This window comes from Meleagris gallopavo, chromosome 11, assembly GCF_000146605.3.
Source record: "Meleagris gallopavo isolate NT-WF06-2002-E0010 breed Aviagen turkey brand Nicholas breeding stock chromosome 11, Turkey_5.1, whole genome shotgun sequence".
Taxonomy (NCBI): domain Eukaryota; kingdom Metazoa; phylum Chordata; class Aves; order Galliformes; family Phasianidae; genus Meleagris; species Meleagris gallopavo.
Window position 1 is genome coordinate 11,360,758 of NC_015021.2, and position 20,955 is coordinate 11,381,712.

General features: G+C 44.6%; 1 protein-coding gene across 6 annotated transcripts in view; it reads right to left on the reverse strand.

Moving 5' to 3' along the window:
• DGKD (diacylglycerol kinase delta) overlaps positions 1-19,947 on the reverse strand; it is a 46,342-nt gene extending 26,395 nt beyond the window's left edge. For 2 of the 6 annotated variants that reach the window (XM_010716600.2, XM_010716599.2), the window contains exons 1-6: positions 17,628-17,813; positions 17,081-17,191; positions 16,339-16,419; positions 2,320-2,424; positions 1,556-1,688; positions 544-650 (exon numbers count right to left, since the gene is read on the reverse strand). In XM_010716600.2, the coding sequence (XP_010714902.1) occupies positions 544-650; positions 1,556-1,688; positions 2,320-2,424; positions 16,339-16,419; positions 17,081-17,191; positions 17,628-17,798 (708 nt within the window). In that variant the 5' untranslated portion in view covers positions 17,799-17,813. Of the gene's footprint in view, positions 1-543; positions 651-1,555; positions 1,689-2,319; positions 2,425-11,143; positions 11,262-11,577; positions 11,808-16,338; positions 16,420-17,080; positions 17,192-17,627; positions 17,814-19,750; positions 19,881-19,923 lie in introns of those variants that run through there. The other 4 variants (XM_010716602.2, XM_010716601.3, XM_010716603.3 and 1 more) reach the window with 4 other exon arrangements.
• Between the last annotated feature and the right edge of the window lie 1,008 nt (positions 19,948-20,955).

Genomic DNA, 20,955 nt, shown 5'->3' on the forward strand with positions numbered 1-20,955 from the left:
GAGGCAGAGAACCACCATGGACCTACCAGCATGCAACTCAAGGCTGCAGGATGCGCTGTGGCTTTCAGATATACACTGTGCAAGTCTTAACATGCACTCTTCGAGGACAGCACAGGCAATTTTCTTTGAGGACAGCACAGGCAATTTTTAGAAAACACCTAAAAATCTCTTTTGGCAGTTTACATCATGCTCAAACGCAGAGACCAGGTGATTTACCTCAGGTTACACAGGAAATGAAGACTTGCATCAGACATTCGATATAATAAGATACTGTTCCTACCACTCATTGTCTTTCCTTTGCCAAAACTCAGACTAAGTTCCCTATGCCTCCAACCATTTAACCTCAACTCCCCCTAGCCCACGGCAAGAGTCTCTTGCTATTAAGGAGTCCTCACTGCCTTGGTTGGACTTTTCACACCGAATTTCTTGCCTATACCACACCACTAACACACACAGGCACAAGTGGTATTTGTACAGAGCAGAAAGCACATACCAGTGCTTCCACATCAAGTTAAGGTTAGAATAGTTAAGATTGATGCCTACCCCATCTTCGTCCTCAATGATATCTTTCCCAATAGAGGCCAGAGTTGTCCACTTGCAATTATTGGTGGCCCGCACAGCACACCGCTTGTGGGCTTTAAACTTGCACACTAGAGAAAAAAAGAACAACGTATTAATCCAGCTTTAGAACATATAATGTGGCAGTTTGTGCAAAAGCTTTCTCCCAAATGACCACACTTGGCTCCAGAAGAAAGCATGGGCACACATTGGTCTTGTTAGCACTGCCAAAACTACCAACTCTAAGCATACTGAGTAAGATGAGCTAGCTATTAACTCTTGCCTCATCAATTTCACCAGTTGCTTGTACAAAGTTTCACTATCACCTTGTTCAACTTGGCATGATTTATGAAGTCATACACTCCTACGTCATTTTACAGAGTGTGGAAGTAGTCTCATTCCTGCTAGAAGTATGAGCAGTGCCCAGGCAGGCACGTCTGCTATAGCAAAGTTGAAAAAATAAAATCCAATCTTCCTAGCATTATTTAAGCATTTAACAAGGAGGTTCTTATAAATATGAATATTATTATAAACAAGAGCATTCTTATTAATATTTTATCTAATAACTGAGAATTACATCCTTGTTAATTTCAGAAGTATGATTTTACTAAGGGATAGCAGTAGTTGGGTAATGAAAAAAAAATCAGCTATATTATCATCAAGTCCAATACTAAAATCAATATGAAAACATCATCATTTCTACTTAAAAATAAAAAAATAAAAAAATAAAAAAATGCCAAGAATCCCATTCTGACTTCTATGTAAAACTTGTCTGAGAAGCCAAAAGGGATTCAGCAGCCAGAAGGATGCAGCACCAGGTCAAAAAAATGATCTTCAGTTTCACATACAGGCTGTGGCTCCCTCAAGTTTATTATGCAGTACTTTTCTACATCATCTTCTTGCAGACTGTTAACAATATTCCTCTTAAAAATCCTCTAGGACACGTCATCAAGCTATCAAATGCTGTTCCCAAAACAGGAGACAAAGCAACACGTACCTTCACATGAGAGCCCATGTGATGTGACTCCAGACAACGCTTCCCGACACACATTGCAGTATGTTGGCCGAGCGTGTGAGCAGGCGTACCAGTTGTGCATCCCTGAGAAATGGTCCATGCTGTACTGGGTAGACTAATAAAATAAATGTATTATGGCAAAATCTAATGTAGCAACACAAGATTTTTTTTCCCCTTAGAAAAAGACTTGCATACAGCAGTGAGAAAAGGCAGAAATACAATGCTTTTATTGGGGAAGTAGGTTTGGCCACGTGCAGTTTACACACAGTAGCTCTAGAAGCTCTTTAAGCCAGAAGAGATTGCTTACTCCTGTGCTACTTCCCCTGCTTGCCTCACTGCAAGTGTGCATATGCAAACAAGCTGGAGAACTTAGCTGCTGATGTTGATCCTTCCCCTTTCCTTCTTTTTTTTTATTAAGTTTTCAGCAGGACCAGTTCCCCGATGCAGTTTATTGCATAGCAGAGGAACAGTTGTGCCAGCATAGAAGAGGGACAACAGGGAGACAAGCTTCAAGGAGGGAAGAACACAGACAGCTCTTTTCTGGTGGCACTGCTGGTTTAATTAAAGCCCCAGAAAGTGAACAGATACACTGAAATAAGCTGAACAGCAAGCAGGCAAGATGTGAATTAAGACAGGGAGGTTAACTGAAGAGTGAAAAGACAATGGAATAATTATTTTTATGTTTCATAACAAGCTGTTGCTTAGGAGAGGACACACACAGTACAATGAACACATTTTCCCATTACCTCAAAATGTTCACGGTTCTGTACAGTCTTCAGTGCTGCAATCCAATCTTCCATCTCTTTTCTGTTATCAGCACAAAGGATGAGCTTCCGACATGGAGTGATAATCTGAAGAGAGAGAGACAATTAATGAGTACACTGGGTATGTCAGTCAGAGACAGGGAGAGAACATGTTACCATAAGTGCAGTTTACTGATGCTATTTCTAGAGGTAACAAGCTGCACAACACAAGTCATTTACATCTTGCAATTATGTTTCTCTTCTACCATAGCTTACGTTAATTCTTCTGCTAAATTTATAGAACCACATGGTTATCAGTTCTCATTCTCAGTGCAGAACTGAGTAAGGAAATGTCTCACATCTGAGTAATAGCACAACACAAATCAAGCACAGAATAGTAACAGTTAATATACTGCACGTGCAGATCTTTTGTTGTTTTCTTAAGTACTTTTTAAATTGGCAACAGCATTAAAATACTTTGTTAACAGCACAATACACCACTTTCTATCAATTAACAAACTAGATAACATTTCGTATATCAGACCAAAAGTACAACATTAGGCATTTAAGAGGGCAAAATCCTAAAACTGGTAGACAAACCAACATCTCCACAGCTCAGTGACAGCCACACCAAGAGTGATCCCAAAGGACCGTGTGTTTCTACTCTGGGCTGCTGCTCCATGGTAGCCAGACCCCTGTCAAGGATGCTATCGGCCCAGGGAGGCAGCCATGCTTCCACACAGCTACCACAACTCTCTCTTGGTTTATCAGATGGCAGTAGCACAGAGAAAGAAAAGCTCCTGGTTCTTCAGGGGACCACACCCATAGGGCTATCCATTCAGCTGGGGTCCAAACTTGACATCTCTTCTTCTTAAGACAAAAGCCTTTCTTCCCCACACTTCCTAACACTCTCTTATGTGTCAACTTTAAAACCTTCCCTTCTGCATCCCCCACATAACTCTTAAGAAAAAAATATTTGTCCATAGGATTTGCTTTTCCAGCAGATTGTGTCCATCATCTGAAACTCAAGATTAACATGAAGTAGGATGAGGTGAGGTGGATGAGATCCGTGTGCCCCCCAGGCACACCAAGGGGTGCTGCTCAGGAACACGAAGAGCCCACACACAACCCTGTATAAAACCTGCTAACTACTTGTTTTCTGCTCTCTTTCTCACTTCTCTCATTACGATCCATATAACAGATTTTAAAACATCAGAAGTTGAATGTCAAACTTCTTGCTGATGTCCAAATGGCTTGGAGTGCATGGTAAGAAGTATAGATGTAACATCAATACAAAAAAGATGTATCTAGAAGATTCTGCTCTATTTTAGTTTTCAGAATCTATTTCTTTTTGTAGGACAGACTGTAGCATCCACCTGCAATAACAAATTTTACTGAGATGTACTGCCAGCCCCTAGAAAAACACACTACAAACACCAACATTAATGAGGCCCCTATTAGAAATACAGTTTCAGCATGCGTGTTGCAATTTGAACTAAACTATCCAACAAAAATCAAGCAGAGCAGGGCCCCATGCTGGAACATCCATAACTGCCTACGTAGAGCAGTACCCTATGGAAAGTCCAAGCTTCCAAGGACCTTTTATTGCTTCAAAAAGAGCAATTTTGGATGAGGAGCTACCAGTTCACTCAATAAGTCACTGGCATGCCCTTGGGCAGAAGGAAAAAAACAATTTAAAACAGCTGGTGACACTAATTATTAACAGAACGCACTCATTCAGGGCTGTATTTTTTCCTGTTTCTCTTTTCAGTTAAAAAAAGGCAAATGCACAGTATTATTTTTAATTCACTCTGGAAGACGTGAAGTTTAAGCCAATGGTATAAAAGACAGAAATGCAGAGAATTTAGCCAAGAGCTCAGTGTGAGTATACAGACTTCCTGGATCACTGGAGAGAGTCAAACAGAGGAATCATCAACACCTGAAAACATCCATGCCTCAGCTTTAAATCTCCACGCACAGCATCAGACAGCTTTCTGCTGAACAAATAAAGTTATAAGCTCGTAAGGCAGAGGACAAACAAAGAGATCAAGGTCTTCATACTTGAACCATCCAGCCAAGGAGTCACAGAACTAAAATAAAGGGTCTATTGTATAACCACAGAACTGTAAATAAAACATCGCTTTGTGCAAGATGAATTTATGAACAACATTCACCATCACTCAACACTAAACCAACGTTTGCATTGGGATTGAGCAGTATTTTCAGAAATGGGAAGTAGAACACAATCTCTGACCTCACTCCTGTTCTAAGGAGGACCAAGTGGGGCAATCAGGCTTCACTGTGAAGGACAGATAAGATTGTAGCGTAACTCGTGTAATGACTCTTTGGAGAAACGAAACAAGCACACAAAGCTGGTTTTTTGTTTAACCTGCAGTGGTGTTACACTTACTTAAATGTTTTTCTGAGGATAATTAGGAATTCAGGAACCATTACATACTCTGTGCTGGCTGGGTGAGGCCGATCATCAGTCTGACATCCCACATCAGCAAGAAGCCATCCTCATCACCACCAGAAGGAGCCTTGGCAATCTTCCCCCTAAGAAGCTGTCCTCCCCCAGGCAGGAGCCCAGTGATGCTCACAGCACAGCTGCTGCTCCGAGCCATGTGGTCGGGCAGCCCCTGGGGCACATGCAGCCAGCTAGGAGCATGCTCTGGCTATTTTTTATGTTCCAGACACAGCTTTTGACTAACATCCTGGAACAGTGTATTCCACAGGATGACGACGCATTAGGTGAAGTAGCATTTCCTTTTATTTGTTCTAAATTTACAAAGCAGTAATGTCATCCACTGACCTCTTGTTCTCATATAAAGGGAGAGCACAATAACAACGATCTGATTGCTTCTCAGCTAGGACAGGGGGGTGCCTTGATAGGAGTCAGAAAGAAAATAAATGTAATGACAATACAAAGTCTTAGGATTTATTTATAATCTCACAGAGTTTTGGTCTGCCTGGGGACTGACAGAACTCTGAGTGCTCCTGTGCTGAAACAGCTCTGAATTTTATCTCGATATGAGCAATTACGTAAACTAAAAGGGCTCGTTCTTCCTAAAAAGGGAATATGAAAAACGAACACAACTTTTGGATCCCAAATGCTATTGAGTTCTCTGGGTGTGGCTCTCCAGATTTCGGTCCTTGCAGGAGCCGGGTGCCACCCAGCTGCAGCTGGGCCCAGAGCTCAGCACGCAGTGACTTCACTCAGTCCTGATGCTGACAGCAAAGAGCTCCTTAACAGCCACAGAACAAAACCTGCTCATCAGCTATCAGCCCTGTGAGCCATAGGGCAGTCGGGAATGCCTAAAGACATTTCCAGTCAGGAACAACTTCATTTACAAAGGCTTTGCTGCAGACAAAAGCCCCCAGCAAACACTGCTGTGCAGAGGAGCTGCCCAAGTTTTTATGAGCCAGATCACTCAAAATTAAAAAAAATAAATCTACATTAAAAAAAAAACTAACCACGGCTTTCCACTGTCTTGAAATACTGATATTCCCCTGATGCTTATCCATAGCTACCCTCACCCCCCATCCCCTCCCCAGCAGTGCATGCCCCGCAGCCGGCTGTTCATCTCGTCCCACACCCCATGTTGACCCACACGCTCCCACCCAAAACTAACACTGCTTTGTTACTGACATTTCAGACCAGGCCAGCTGGCAAACAACAGAGCCAACCCCCCCAAATTTTCACATTTTACATTCTAAAAACGGACTGGATGTCCCTGGATGTCCTTCCCCAATGAACAGCTGTGAATAATTGGATTAGGAAGGCAGCTCAAAAAAAGACTACTTATGTTAGACCCAAATTTTAAATAGAAATCTGCCCCCTGGAGATAGAAATTTCACCCCCTGATGCCTTCCTATCCCGAGCAACCCACCAGCTGGAGGACTATCCTCATCTCTGCTCTTGCTGCCATCAAAGGCAGCTTTGCCACCTCTGCCCACTTCCCCTTTGGCAGTTGCTGGCTGCCCAGAAACTTCTCAGCAAAGAAGCAACACCCTGTCTGAGTGCACAATTTGCTATCAGAACGGTGTTGGTGAGTTCAGAGACCGCAAGAGACAGCAAGTCAAGCTCAGATCACAGTGCCCAAATGGCAGAGCTGGCTGGGGCTGTGCTGTGGGGGGAAGTGGTGGCGGGGGGGCACCCAGCTCTGCTAAATATAGCTTTTCTGATGTGATGCATTTCTCGGATGAGCTAAAAGTGGGTGCATGAGAACACCTGCTCACTCTGACTGCTTCCTTTTTACTCATATCCCGTTCAAATATAGTTTTGTGTTCAATGGTGTTAGCTATAAATCCCCCAAAGAGATCCCAGATTATTCAAAACAGTTGATTTGGATACAGAGACAACAGGAATTTCTGGAGCTCGGGCCAAGGAACTCAACTATAAAAATAAAACAGCTAAGAAAATGGTGCTGGTGCAAGCAAAAATTTCAGCTTGATCACACATGGCAAAGGCAGGGACAACAGCCAGCAGCTGCAACTAACTACTGCCTCTGCTTCTGTATCTTGGAGTAAGCGCCAGGCATCCCATGAACACAGACACCAGGAAGAGACTGGGTTACAGTGAGGATGAACAGCCATTTCACCCACTTCAGCTCCTGTTCAGGCAGCAGTGAACAACAGCATATGTAAGAACACCTCACCTGTGCCCATCAGCAAGGTTCACAAGCCAGCAAAGTCACCAGATGCACTGAATGTGGTCCAAATGGGCTGAGTATATATATATAAATTTTAACTAACGTAGAAAGGGTCATCAGCATGACTCCTGTGCTTAGTGATTTGCTGCGTCCAATCTTAACTTCTGGAAGAAATCAAACGACCCACGTCTCTCTCCAGAGCTCTCTCTGGTGGGATCTCAAAGCACTGAGTAAGACAGGCTGGAAAGTGTAAGTTGAAACCCATGTAAAAAGTTATATGAATGAGGGTGAAAGTCCACACCATCATTTGCAAGTGCTAAGTAGAAAACACCAAAAAAAAACACGTGAAAATCATATGAAAACAAAACAGATGAACTTGAAAAGATCTAAGTGCTGCCTCCCAAATAAATACATTAGGTCAAAAAGAAGGCTGCACGGGGTTTTAGGCAACCTGGAGTAGTGGAAGGTGTCCCTCTCCATGGCAGGGGTAGGGACTTGGCAGGGCTCCACGGTCACTTCCAACCCAAACCCTTCTGTCATTCTATGAAATGGAGAAGAAAGGAAAATGAAACGGTGAGTTTTTTGCTCCAACCAGTCCCTGACACTTAAAATCTCAAAAGCCTACAATGCTGTTGTCAATTCTGAAACAATGAGAAGCTGAGAGTTAGGATAACAAAACTTGGTCAACATGATTTTAGTGGCTCTCTGTTATTTGAAGAGAGAAATAATATGAGTATCAGCCCTTACATCCCTGGGGGATGGAGACTTGTCTTCCTCCACAGAGAGCATCCCTCTTCCCATCTGCAGTTCAGCCTTCACCCAGTTTTGCCAGTAAATTCAGTCCTGATAACCCACTGCTGAGGTTAGTCACAACTTCCTAGACCTAAGAATCACAACATATTTACAAACCCCAAAGCATACCTGAATATGTATAATTCTCTTCCCTTGAAACCTGGACCCTGAAGGGGAAAGAATTGTACTAAAACACCTCAGGAGCGTTTTTTTGCATTACTAGGTTCATTTCTTGCAGTATGGACTTCACCTGCCAGGTGGCTGCATGCTATAAAGCCACCTTCTCCAAGCACTGCCACTGGCATGTCCTGCTGCTGTGCTGTGCCTGCAGATAAAGCCCAGCTCATGCTCACCCTCTGTCTGTGTTTTCTCCCAGTCCCTATCTATCCTGATGCAGCAGTGGGAAAGCAGACCAGACAGCAAGTTCCCTGGGAAAATGATCATCTCTCATACCAGGGTCACATTCCTACATGCTTCTGGAAACTCTGCTGTTCCTAAACAAGGCACATTCCTGCTCTTGGCAATTGGTGAGAGGAGCACAGACAGACAGAGATTTTAGGACTTCTGGAACCACTTAGTGGCTGTCAAAATCTGCATTATGCAAGAAGAACGCTGTCACTGATAGCAGGTATAAAATGCAGACAATCCTGGTAGTCCGTGCGTACTAATCACAAGAGATGGATTGTCACATGGATGACAAAGCACCAACTGGGAACGGCTGCCATGCCAAGTGCCAAAGCACCCCAGCACCAAGTGCCAGCTCCAATCCTCCCCTGCTCTCCTCTTCATGAAGCAGATGTATGCATGCATCCTTATTTTCATCTGCTTCCAAAAGATGTAGTCCCACCAGGAGCAGTTCCCAAACACAACCATATTGCTCAAATATTGCTCAAATTCGGAAGGATATTTTAGAGAAATCTTCCTATTTGTCCAGACAGGAGCAAAGACATGAGGAACAGAGGGGCAGGTCAATGCTCCCCAGTGGTACAGCTGCTGGCTCAGTGGTCTCACACACATCAAGGCTAGCAGTCAGTAAATCACAGGATTGAGCAACAGAAGACCTTGCCTATGGTAGGAAAATGACCTGTTACTGACAGCCTATTGTTAGCAGCTCCTCACAACCCCAAATCTCTGCTGAGATGAAGAGGCTGGTAGCTAGCACAGAAGGAAAGGAATTGTCTTCAGCAGCCTGAGGAAGCCAGCAGCTCTGCACCCTGGGTTCACCACCCCATGACCAGTCCTCTTACATGCACCACAAAGGTGGAAGGCACAGCAACCAGACAGAGCTCCTTCTGTGATGATAATTCACAAGCCTTTCCTTGCCCATCAAAACAGAGCAGGATGCATGCAGCAAGAAGTCTTTCTTCTACAGCATGTAAAAACACACCCACCACAAACTCAAGTGACCTCTGGCCTGCCAGAGTTTTTCTGCCTGTGTCCTCACCTGCAAGGGGAGAAAGTGCTGGAATCTGCAGGCTTGTTCAGGGAACCAGAGAAAACCCCAACCACGGCACAAAGGTTACGCAGAGCAAACAGGCTATCGAATGCCTGCTCCCAGTGCTCAGGCACATGAGCAGTAACAGGCATTAACTTCAGAGCAGTGAACTTCCCTCCAAGGAACAGCTCTTCACAAGCAGCCTCCTTCACTTTCCAGCCCTCTATCTATCCCATCTCACAGCAAAGTTCATAACTCTCAGTCTGACCTCTTTCACTTGCAGCAGCTTCTTCTCTCTCAAAACTTTCTAGCAGATTGCTGAGCCATTCAGTAACGACAGCAATCACCAGATCTCCCCACCCAGAGCAACTTCTTCCAGACTCTGACTCTCCTTCCGATGTGTCCTCCCTCAAATGTGTTTTTCTGCAGAACTGCTGTCTCTCCAGTGTGAACAGCCTAATGACCAGTTCCTGCAGGAGGCTGGATTAGGAGTTCTAAGAATCCTTGACATGAAAGGATTTTATATGACTATTTTCACTGACTAACAGTGACTCAGAAGGGTCTGTTTACCAAAGGGCTTTTTCTCAAGCAGAAAAAACTGTTCTGAAGTCTGGATTACAAACGACTAAAATAGCAAAGTATGTTGAAATTGCGGTGGTTCTGATAGGAAATGGGGACTGAACTGCACTTAATGAAAGGAGGGGGGAAAAAAAAGCAGAGCAATCCCAGGCATGGCAATGCACAGCTCCAGTCATATTTCAGTTGCTTGTAAAGGAAATTCTGACAGCTGCCAATATAAACAGATGAAGTGCACTAGCAGAGAGCATACGATTTCTGAATGTGTGCACACATGGGTGTGGAACAGACAACAACCCCCAGCAAAGGCTGACTTGCCAGCGGGCACTGTAATTTTTTCCAATTTAGAAAAGACAGTTTAAAAAGAGGAGGGAAAAACCTTCTTCTCTGATCTTTCTCCTCTCCAAACCTTACCAAGGCAGTCCAAGCCTGTGTAGGAAGGAGTGGGGTGGGGAACCACCTCCCCCAGCACACCTGGTGACAGCACGTCCCATTATTAGGAAGTCTTTTTGCCCACTTCTGAGAGTGGACATGTACTCTCTAGGTCTCTCATCCCATGGTGGGGAGGAAGATGTAGCAGCAAAGCTAGAAGTCCAGTTACTCTCTACAGTGTACATTTAAGGCCCGCCTTTTTCAAAGCGTTCAGGTAACACAGGGCAGTTTGGGGAACCCGAGCACGTGCCAAACCTTATAGAATTCCCTGATCCCTATGAGCCCAAGCTTCAAATTCAAGCCTGACCTTCTGCAAGCAGCAACAGAAGTTCTTGTATTCTTTCTCTTTAAAAAAGTCACATGCTCTTTCTCAAAGCTTGTATTTCAAACCAGCACAAGTAACCTCTGATCCAGGTTCCTCCTGTTTCTAGCTCATCTAGTTTCAAGTTCCTCTGCTTCAAGTTCTGTGCTATACAGGCACACAGCTCCTGAACTCAATGTGTGCTGGCTGACAGGCAGCCTCAACAGCTCTATTCACTCCTTCAGCACCCAGCTCTGCAGAGAAGACCTCATTAAAAGCACTAACACGAACAATTTGATTTGACACAAAATCACACTGTGAGACAAAGGTACTCTCACTTCATTGTAAAACAAATCTGCAGCCACCAACTCTCCCCAGAAGGGTACACCTTCAGCACTTCTGTATTTTGTTCAACTCCAGCACTTTGCCCTGAGTTTTTAGGACAGGTTAATTACCTCCAAATGAAGATTTACGCTCTTTTCCACAACATCAACAACTCCTAGAACAATACAGCAAAAGCATACAGTCTGAAAAAGAACAGTCACTCGCATAGAACTTCACAAGACAGGATCAGAATCTTTGCTGCTGAATAAATCAATTCTATGCAACAAATTGGCAATAATAAAAATTGCAGCACACCTCAGGCTTCCATCCAGCTGGAGAATGATACCCACACTGCTTCTCCAAGGTGACAGTGTGCTCTTCACAGGAGCACCAGCAGCCCTCTGCTCCTCAACTTGCCACAGCCCTCTCTGTCTCCAGTCATACAAGTGCTCTGAAGAAGAGGTATTGCTTTAATCTCAGCACTTCCTCTCTCCTTTGACATTGGTTAGGGTGAATCATCACTTAATAAACAGCATTTCTTAACTGATAGGTGCAGTGTTTCCAACACTGCCCTTTACACCAGTTCTGGAGAACTTCAGTATGTAGTCTAGACAGGAGAGATCACCAAACAGTGGGAGTGTGCCACACACTTAATCCAAAGAATCTGAGCTCCCAATCACCTCTTATGCTGGAACAGGTGCTATTTTTCTCAATGCTCTATCCAGAAAACTCAAGACTTCTGCTCTTACCTTTAATGTTCAGTTGTCCTCTAAACTAGTGTCCAGAGCAGCCTACTCCCTCAGGAAGACGACTAACCAGATGGCTTGACATGCGATGGACAGGATTAGTTCCCTCTGTGGTCAGCCTGACCGAGCTGTGTTCCACTTGACAAGAGCTTATTAGCTGTCTGCTTAAGGAGGAGCTGGGATAAGTCTCCTTCTGCTGGCAGCAAAGCAGAGGGGCAGGCACTGACTGTAATAATACGCTGCTTCCTGTTTGTAGCTGAGCTGAGAGGTACTTTCCAATAGAAAAGGCTTTCCAGGAGCACAGGAGTTCAAGCTCCACCTCTTCCACTGAAGAAACTTTAACTTATGTAGGAAGAGTCAACAGCATGACTCCTGTGCTTAGTGATTTGCTGCGTCCAATCTTAACTTCTGGAAGAAATCAAACGACCCACGTCTCTCTCCACAGAGCTCTCTCTGGTGGGATCTCAAAGCACTGAGTAAGACAGGCTGGAAAGTGTAAGTTGAAACCCATGTAAAAAGTTATATGAATGAGGGTGAAAGTCCACACCACCATTTGCAAGTGCTAAGTAGAAAACACAAAAAAAAAACCACGTGAAAATCATATGAAAACAAAACAGATGAACCTGAAAAGATCTAAGGGCTCTTCCTAGGCCCCTCCTGTTTATAAGTGTTTTATTACTATTATTATTATTACATATATTTTTTTCCCCCTTCAGTTACACATAAATCCTGCTCAAGCCAAGGGTGAATGAACTGATAAGAACTCATTCCATCAGCTTTGCTCATCACATTGGCAGCAGCAGGACCCATTCATTCGGCACCTTCTAGAAAAGAGCAGATCCTCAGCCAACACACCAACCTGAGAAGTAAGGATTTGTTCACCACAGAAAGATTTACAAAAGTGGGCTTATGGAGGTGGCCCTAAGTCCTTTCTAAGGCTCTCGAGTTATGGTGGCAAAGCGTCTGCTTTGGCAACATACAGTAAAGCTATCTGTCCCACCCACATTTTATGGGCTTTATATCAGAGAACAGGGGTGCTAGACAGTTCAGGCCCATGACACAGGTAAAGCAGTCATTTGGAGAAAAGTATCTCCAAAAGAAAGGTTTCTTGTCATCACCTAGAGAAAAAGTTAAAGTGGGTTCAAAGCGTAGAATGCATCCTCAGTTATTTTGTTTCCATGCTCCTGGAGCACCCGCAAACAAAACATCACGTTACTGTGAAATTACACCATGCAACTAAAAATGGTTCATGGAAACAGCTGACATCTCAGAGGAAAGACTCAGCATGCTCACTGTGATCCCAAGTCATCTGCTTCTTAGAGCTCACAAGAAGCTCTGAGGGTATGGCTGGGCAAGCTTTGCTCAGAAGTTAGCATCAGGCATTGAGCTCACCCACTCAAACTGCTGACCGCCATTTCGCAAGGCATACAACTGGAAGCACACACTGATGGTGAGCATTCAGGACGAAAGCTGACCACTCTCCTTGAAATAAATGTGTCTGAAGTACCAGGGCAGTACGCAGAACTCTTCCTGGAGTAATAAGGAAGGCTTTGCATTCCCTCGGGAGAACATGATTTAAATCAGTGTGTCCCACCAACTATGCCACAGATGAAAAGCTCTGCTTTCTGCATGAAACCAAAGGCATGGAGAACTCCCAACCTCACTGTGTCTGGCCATTACTGAAGGTCCTCACAGAATGCAAAGAAGTTTTATAATGTTGTTCTAACAAAAACAGAGCTCCTTTCTGTTCTCAGTATAAAGAAATAGTGTCTGGAGGTTCAGACAAAGGACTGGATAGTTTTAGCACTGCAAAATACTGCACTGCACTTATTCTCAGCTCTGCAAAGTGGCAATCACCCGTTAGTGTCTATATTGTCAGTAACCATTGCATCCAAGTGCTGCACAGAGAAAACTACATCTGGTGCACCATGTGAGCCAGTTAGAAGTGACCATTCGCTCAAAAGTTCACCAGGAAGACTGCTGTGATGCCAGCACAAGGCTGAGAGTGCATGCCACGGTTATCCCCGGGTAGCACCATAGCAGAGTCACTCTGAGGCATTGTGGAAGATAGCAGCTGTAGCAAAATCCTCTGGTGAGAGATCTGTACAGCAGGTACTGTGGGATTATACGTGGAAAGAACCAGTCACGTAGAGCCCAGACATCCACAAAGAATTAATTCTATCTTATAATGGCAGAGATGTGACAGAACAAGCAAATACTGCATCTACAATCCTCCTGAGAAGGGAGGCCTGCTGTGGGGCTGCTATACGATTTGTTCCTAGAGGCTTCCTGCTAAATAACTGCAGCCACTGTGCCTGACCTAAAGGAACAATAGCTAAACATAAAGCTTTTCCTTACACCTCTCAAGGGACGCAGCTGCACAACATCTTACACTCAGAGATGCTCATAGTCACATGTTCCCACACCACTTTATGGTCATGCATCCATTCACTTTGGGTTGCAGTCCTGAAAACTGTCCTGACTACAGCCTGTGCAAACAGGATATAAACAATGAAAGAATGACCAAGTAAACAACAGCAGAACCCGTATCATATGTTCTCCTTTTTAAAGGAAGAGGTCTGCATCTTAATACTCACTTTTCTCTCTCTCCTGCTGGCTGCCAGCACTCCTATGTAGAAAGTTTACTAGCAACTTTATTTTTTAACTGCATTCTTTGTTGAATGAGGAACGTCACTCTTGCAGCTCTCTCACAGAGCTGATCTACTCTCCAATGCCTTCACTTGTATCTTTCCATTTGAAGTAGAATCAAGAACTGACCAAGGAAAGTCTAAGAGACTGAAAAAAGAACAACTAGTAGTGATGAGATTCCAACAACAAAAGCACAGTTTGGAGATCCAAAGCGTTTATGTAACGCAAATTGTTTTAGGGTAAAGGACAGGTAACCTGGACAACAGACAAAGAACAAGCAGACAATACCAAGTGCGAGTTTATTCCACCTTATGAACTAAATCAGATACCTCCTGCTTGGTAGAACCTCTACCTTAAGATGCATGGACAGCAGATGAGTTTACTCACAAATAAATCAGTTTTTCCTAAATCCAAAACTACCAGTCTCCCTTGAAGAAAAAGAAAGACAACTGAAACATATCCAACTCCAAAGTAACTGTCTCTGTTTCACAGCACTGACTGTTTGATGTTTCCGCTTCAGAGCAAAACCTCATCAGTGAATCCCACTGATCTGAAACAAGAAAGAAAATGCCAAGAACTCTGCGTTTTATGAGAAATGAACTAAGCTGGGAAGGTATGGGAGGGAAACAGAGTGCTCTCAAACAAACAAACCAACAAAAAACAATAAAAACAACAACAAAAAACAACCCAAGAGAAAATTGCAAGACTGCAAGGAATCCAACGCAGCGATGTGGCAGATCAATAGCAGTAACCTGATTTTCCAAGCATTTTTATAGCTCATGATAAAATTCAGTCAAGGTTCACTGAAAGGCATGGTAGACAGAACAGAGAAGAGACTTTTTCGTGTGGTTCACCTGAGCACCCATGATACAGTGATCAGCTGGAGACAGTGCAAACTCTCTCTGCTGCCTGAATATTCAAATAATCTTTAAACTCTTTCCCCCTTAGGAAAGACAGGAACTGGCAGATAGTGACACTGTAGTCATGGAAGTTACTCCTCACTTCTGGACTCTGAAGGGGACAATTTGAGAGTACACACACAGTATTTCTTCCTGTGCATAAATTCAGTGCTTCTGACAGAGATTACCTCTCTCTCAACTACACTAGTAAGCAAAAGCACATTTTTCTTAATCTGAAAAATCAGTCTTATCTTACATATGACAAAAGTGAAGCAAGACCCTACATAAAATACATAAATAATAACATTTCCAAGTTATTGACAGGAAAATAACTTTACATTCTTGAAAACTTATCTCCTACAGAAATTACTGCTGAAGTCTTCTCTCCGTGCAAGTGCACTTACACCTGTTCAGCCTTTACTGTCAGATGCAGATGGGCATCCTACTTGTCCAATTATTGATGCAGAAAACGTTTCAAACATATTTAACCTACAGATGGCACCATAGCTACTTTGCCCAAGTACTACAAAGCAAAAAGTTACAGCTGCACCATGGAAATACCCTTTGCTACATGTGTCAGTTTAAAGTTGTGGGTCACTTTTGCAAAGCAAGCCACACTGCTCAGTCTTGGTCACCAGCAGGATCAGTTTCAATGATTCCACCTGGATTGCTACATCCTTCATGTTGCCTTAGACCAATGTTGCTTCCTTTCTCCACTCCTTCCTCCCTTGTGAATCCACGGGAGGCTGTGTGTTCATCTCTATGCAACTTCTTTCTCTGTTCCTCTTTTGCTTTTCTCTATATGTAACTTCTATCCACATACTAATAAAGTCAGCAAAAAAGGTTTACATATTTTCAGAGCTGAAGGGAAAAAATCCTCTAGCAAAACTTCCAGTATAAACATCCCCCACCCTGAACTCCCTCAGCATAACACATTTTTCTGTCCCACAGTGTATATGGATTCTATCAAACTCTCCTAGCTTACAGGTAAGAGCTCTAATGCAAAAGTTCAGCATCATACATAGCAACTTGAAGTACTATGTACTTCATGTGCACAGAGATGAATTATGGCTGCTGAAAGGAAAAATAAGTCTAGATAGTTTTTTTTGTAAGTAAATAGGCTGTGAAGTTTGTTCAGATGTTTTTAAACTGCGCAAAAGAGAATGGAAGCGACTGAAAGATGTAAGAAGAATGGAAAATAATGTGACAATCTTACCGTGAAGCTGTTGTTGACGTTCTTAGTGCTGGATTCTGCCACACTGGCATCTGTCAGATCCACCTCATCAAAAATAATGGACTGGCAAGAAAAATTGAAACCCTCAATGAATCAGTGAATCCAAAGTATAAGCAACAGACTGTATGTCTGCCTAGTACACTCCATCAGAGCCTTGCATGATTCAAAGAGAAGGCACAGTACGAGCAGCACGAGTACACCCAAAATCCTGGCTCCATACAGCAGTGCTCACCTTCGCCTGTCTTCAATCAGTGAAACCAGTGACTTGAGTTTTATTAGGGAAAAATTAAGTAAATAAACCAAAAAACACTGTAGGCTTAGTTCTAGTGAAAGGAGTCAGAACAGTATCTAGAGAACTATCAACATACTAAAGCAGATGCATGGCTGCCCTCTGATTGTATGATAAGTTCTTGCCTTCCTTGTCCCCTCCATTTCCTCCTTTCATTCATGTCCTCTCCCTTCTACTTCATTTTCTATAGATTTACTGCCCATTTCCCAATAAAATGCACTAAGAGGGAAAAAAAGGTATTGCACGTCTACGTGATGCTTTACTTAAAAAACCTCAGGGAGGTCAAAGTCTGAGGTGAAACATAGGGAGCTTCCAGTAGCTACAAAACCTGAAGACAGGTGTTTTCAGGGCATACGCTCTCTTCTCATGGTCCGCCTCCAAGACTCATACACTAACTTTCTTCCCATGAAACCAAATGTATTTTCAACACCTTACCTTAGCAGTCTTTGCATAGTAGAGCGTTCGCCCTCGCAGCTTAAAATATCGTCTCTTCCAGCGCTGGAAGGAGCTGGTCTGTTTCATCAGCATCCCCTCTTTGATGACAGTCTACAAAACAAGAAGAGGACAGAGGTGAAGCCCACATTTTACTTTCCAGAAGTTTTTACATTCTCCCCATACATACCAACAGAGACCGCAGCTTGAGACCAATAATCTTAGTGCCCTCTGCTGGAAGTGACTAACAAATTCATTCATACAAGCAAGAGGAACTGATCAAGATCAAACCATCCCAACACATAACCCACACGGGGTGGGGCCTGATCTTTGTCTCTGGCACTATCACTATACCAACACAGATAAGTCACTTATGACTGTACTAGCATTGCAAAGTCTAACAATGACTCGGGGGCCATAACAGTTAAACTCACTGAGGTCAGATTTCAGGTGCAGGTAATCGTGCCTTTCATCTAATTGATATTTCATTACAAGCACGGCATTTCTGCCCCTGTCTCCAGTTCTGCTTTGTGATATCATCTGCATCTACCTGGCCAGGAGCTGGCGAGCTGCAGGCACACGGGATGGAGTGAAACTGGAGCGAAGGAGCTGCATCCAACCTCAGTGCTTGGTGTTCTTCAGACAGCCTTGGCTCTGCCTCAGCACACTCTGGCCGCCTGCCATTTCCCAGGGCTGCAGTGCCAAAATTGTCTACGCACATGGCTTTTTTTTTTTCCTTTTCTTTTTTTATTGCTTTATAACTAGATTGTCATACCAGCATGCACAGTCCCATATGCTCGCTCACATACTACACATACATGGGGGTAAGTATTTAATCCACATGCACTTCATTCTACTTTGTCAAATACATCTGATTCATTTGCTGAGGACAGACTTGGAATACCAACAGTTACAACCAAACAGCCTCAAAAACTGCAGCTTGGAGAGGCAACGAGCAGAAAAGCCAGAGCTGAGGGTTCAGCCCCAAATTACTGATGGGAGGTACTGCCTCAGTGCTGTGTGGCACCATGAGAACCCACCTCCCTCCCCCAAGAAACGGCCCCTGGAACCCACTTCAATCTGAGAGAGCTGAATGTGATAAGCACCCAGTCAGAGCGCAGGAAACAAATGGTCCAGCAATCTTGTAAGACAGGTTATTCTGTATCTTGATGCCAGGAAAATTACACCATTCCAACAAACCCGAGGTCTCCAACCAGCTCAGGTTTGTCACACAGTTAGGTCAACCGATGAGCAGCAATTAATTCACCACGCAGCACTGCACGTCCACTGCCAGCCTACTACAGAGCACAAAATAAATACTCTCGCTGATCCAAAGGATTTACACTGTTATAGAAATCCTTTCCAGGGCACTAAACTTCTTTTTAAAATGCTATATATATTTCTAATGTGGGTCTTTCCTTTTTGAAACAGCTGCAAATTTTAATACTTTCCACACGCACCGGCCCTTGCCAAGCTCAGAGTTTCCTCAAAAAGCACTTGGAAGAAAGTGCTGACTCTAAGGAGAAACATCCGCCTGCCGACACGACTGCTCTCCTGCTGAACGGGGCCGTCCCCAGATTGCAGGGCCTGCAGCATGGGCTGGAGGGGAGCGGGCTCTGGGGGATGCTGGACTTAGCAGCCTCCACTGCCCTCCTGCACTGGGCTGGAAACAAGGGCAGAGAAATAGCAAAACGCACAACCAAAGGCTGAGCATCTCCCACACATGCTCTTCCACCTCCAAAGGGTGCTTGGTTCCTGCTGTCACTATACTGCAGGGATAGGGCTGTGGGAACACACTGCACACAGTCATAAGGCATCTGGCAATGCCTTTAGCGTTCAAAGTTAAAAGCACTGCAGAGATGCTCAGAACCAAGATTTTAAGCTAACTTGGGGCTCCATATTACCATGCAGAGAGTCGGAAGCTCAGCCATGATCTTAATCTGAAGCTTCTGCGTAACAGAAAATGGAAGGCTGACCCAACAGCACCCTCACTACAAGGATGCTGACCAGACAAGAACTAAAAAACCAAGACAGGTACATTCACCCCAGGGACTTTTCACAAGATACCCTACAAGTCATTCGCGCTCCCCATGCCGCCATCTGCCATGCAGGACATCAGCACTGCCCAGCTGTACATGCACTGCATGGTGTACAGCTACCAGGTGAGCTCCTGAGCCCCCAGCACTGGGCTGGGAGACAGAGCAACTGCTCCCTGACTGCTCTGCTACACACATTGCACACCTCTGCAGTTTGCCTCAGCCTTAAGGCTACAGGGAAGGGAACGGAAAAATGGCAAGAGATCATTCCAGATTAAACCGTAAACATGGAGGGATCTCTTTGCATTCCTTGGCCAAAGCACATATCATTAAAAAAGCGAAACAGAGAAAGCAGCCACTGAATTCTGCAAAGCCCTGAACTGAAGGCAGAAAGGAATGGGGAAGACTCCCAGGATGCAAAGCCAGAAGATAGCAAGTCAGCCAGCAGCGTGAGCAAAAATAGCAGCTTGCAAGAGGAGATGTCAGACCTTTGCTGCTCTGCTTATTCACAGACATTCTTGCACTGGGGTCACCCAGAACCCCACGCTCCTGCCCAGCCCAGCGGACCTGCGACGCACAGTGCAGCGTGCCCTGGGCTCCCAGTGCTGCTGCTCCTCCAGCTGCAGGGCTCACTCACCTCTGCACGAGCCGTGCATTCCTCCATGCCTCATTTAAACAGCATCCTCTCTTTTTTTCTCTTTTTTTTTCCCAACCGAAAGGCAACAATTCCGGAGGTCACTTCGCCCCTCCCTAACAGAGGTGTGTGTCACTGCACAGCCCCTATCTATAGCAAACCTCCCTGCTGCGTACCTCAGACATGAAAGGCCGGTGAGCAGCAGCTCTCACACACGCTGCTCACAGATACAGCCTGGGTTCCGAGCTGCCCAGCTTCGCACGAGCTGCTCTTCTATTTATAGGCATGGCGCTCGCTAAGAGTTTGGTGGGTTTGGGCGGAAAGGGCTGGAGATAAGATCAAGATGACTTTATGAAATGATTCAGACATCGCTGCCTTTCTCCTCCTCTGTTCTAATTTTACAGCCAAAGGACTTGCTGCTTGCAGAGGAATGCGGCTGAACAGAATGAGCTGGGGAGAGGGCCTGGCAGCAGGGTGATGGCTGAAATGAAAGGGGAGAGAGAGCTGCTGCTGCTCACAGCCCCGCTGCAACACTTATCTGAAGATCTCCTTTGATCAGACTAGGAGCCACGCAGCTCACTGAGACTACAACAGAATTACTTCTTCCATATAGTAAAAACAAAGAAGCCATTTTTAATGTCCGTTTTAGTCGGATCCTATGGGAAAAGCTACTGCTCTGAATCATGATGAGGTGGGAGTAGGAGCCCATCCTATCAGGAGGAACGTAGGGCCTCCCTGACAGAGTTGCTGCCATCCAGCTGCATGTCTCTCCCTGGCGTCCCGTGGTGTGCCATGGGTGGACAAGACTGTGACAAATGCATGTCTTCCTGGAGCAACCTGCAGTGATGTGCTGCTGGCTTCACCAGTGACCCCTTCGTCACAGCACAGGATGGCATAAAAAGATTGCTACACAAATGTAAAGCAACAGTCAGTGCACAGGGCAGGGTCTTCAGCATCTCTGCAAAGAACACGACTTGACAGCTGGAAGGCCTAAGAAATTTCTGGCATTTCATTATTTATCAGTGGCCTTGAAGAAAAGCAACTTCCTGCAGGCAAAAATTCATCCCACCACAAGCAGCACAACCCCCTGCCCCCATATCACTGACCCCCACGTAAACATGAGAAATAGGATGTCCTCAGATCTGTCCTGCCAAAACGGGTGCAGGTGTGGCCTAGCCCCGAGCTCAAGACACAGCAGCTTTGCCACT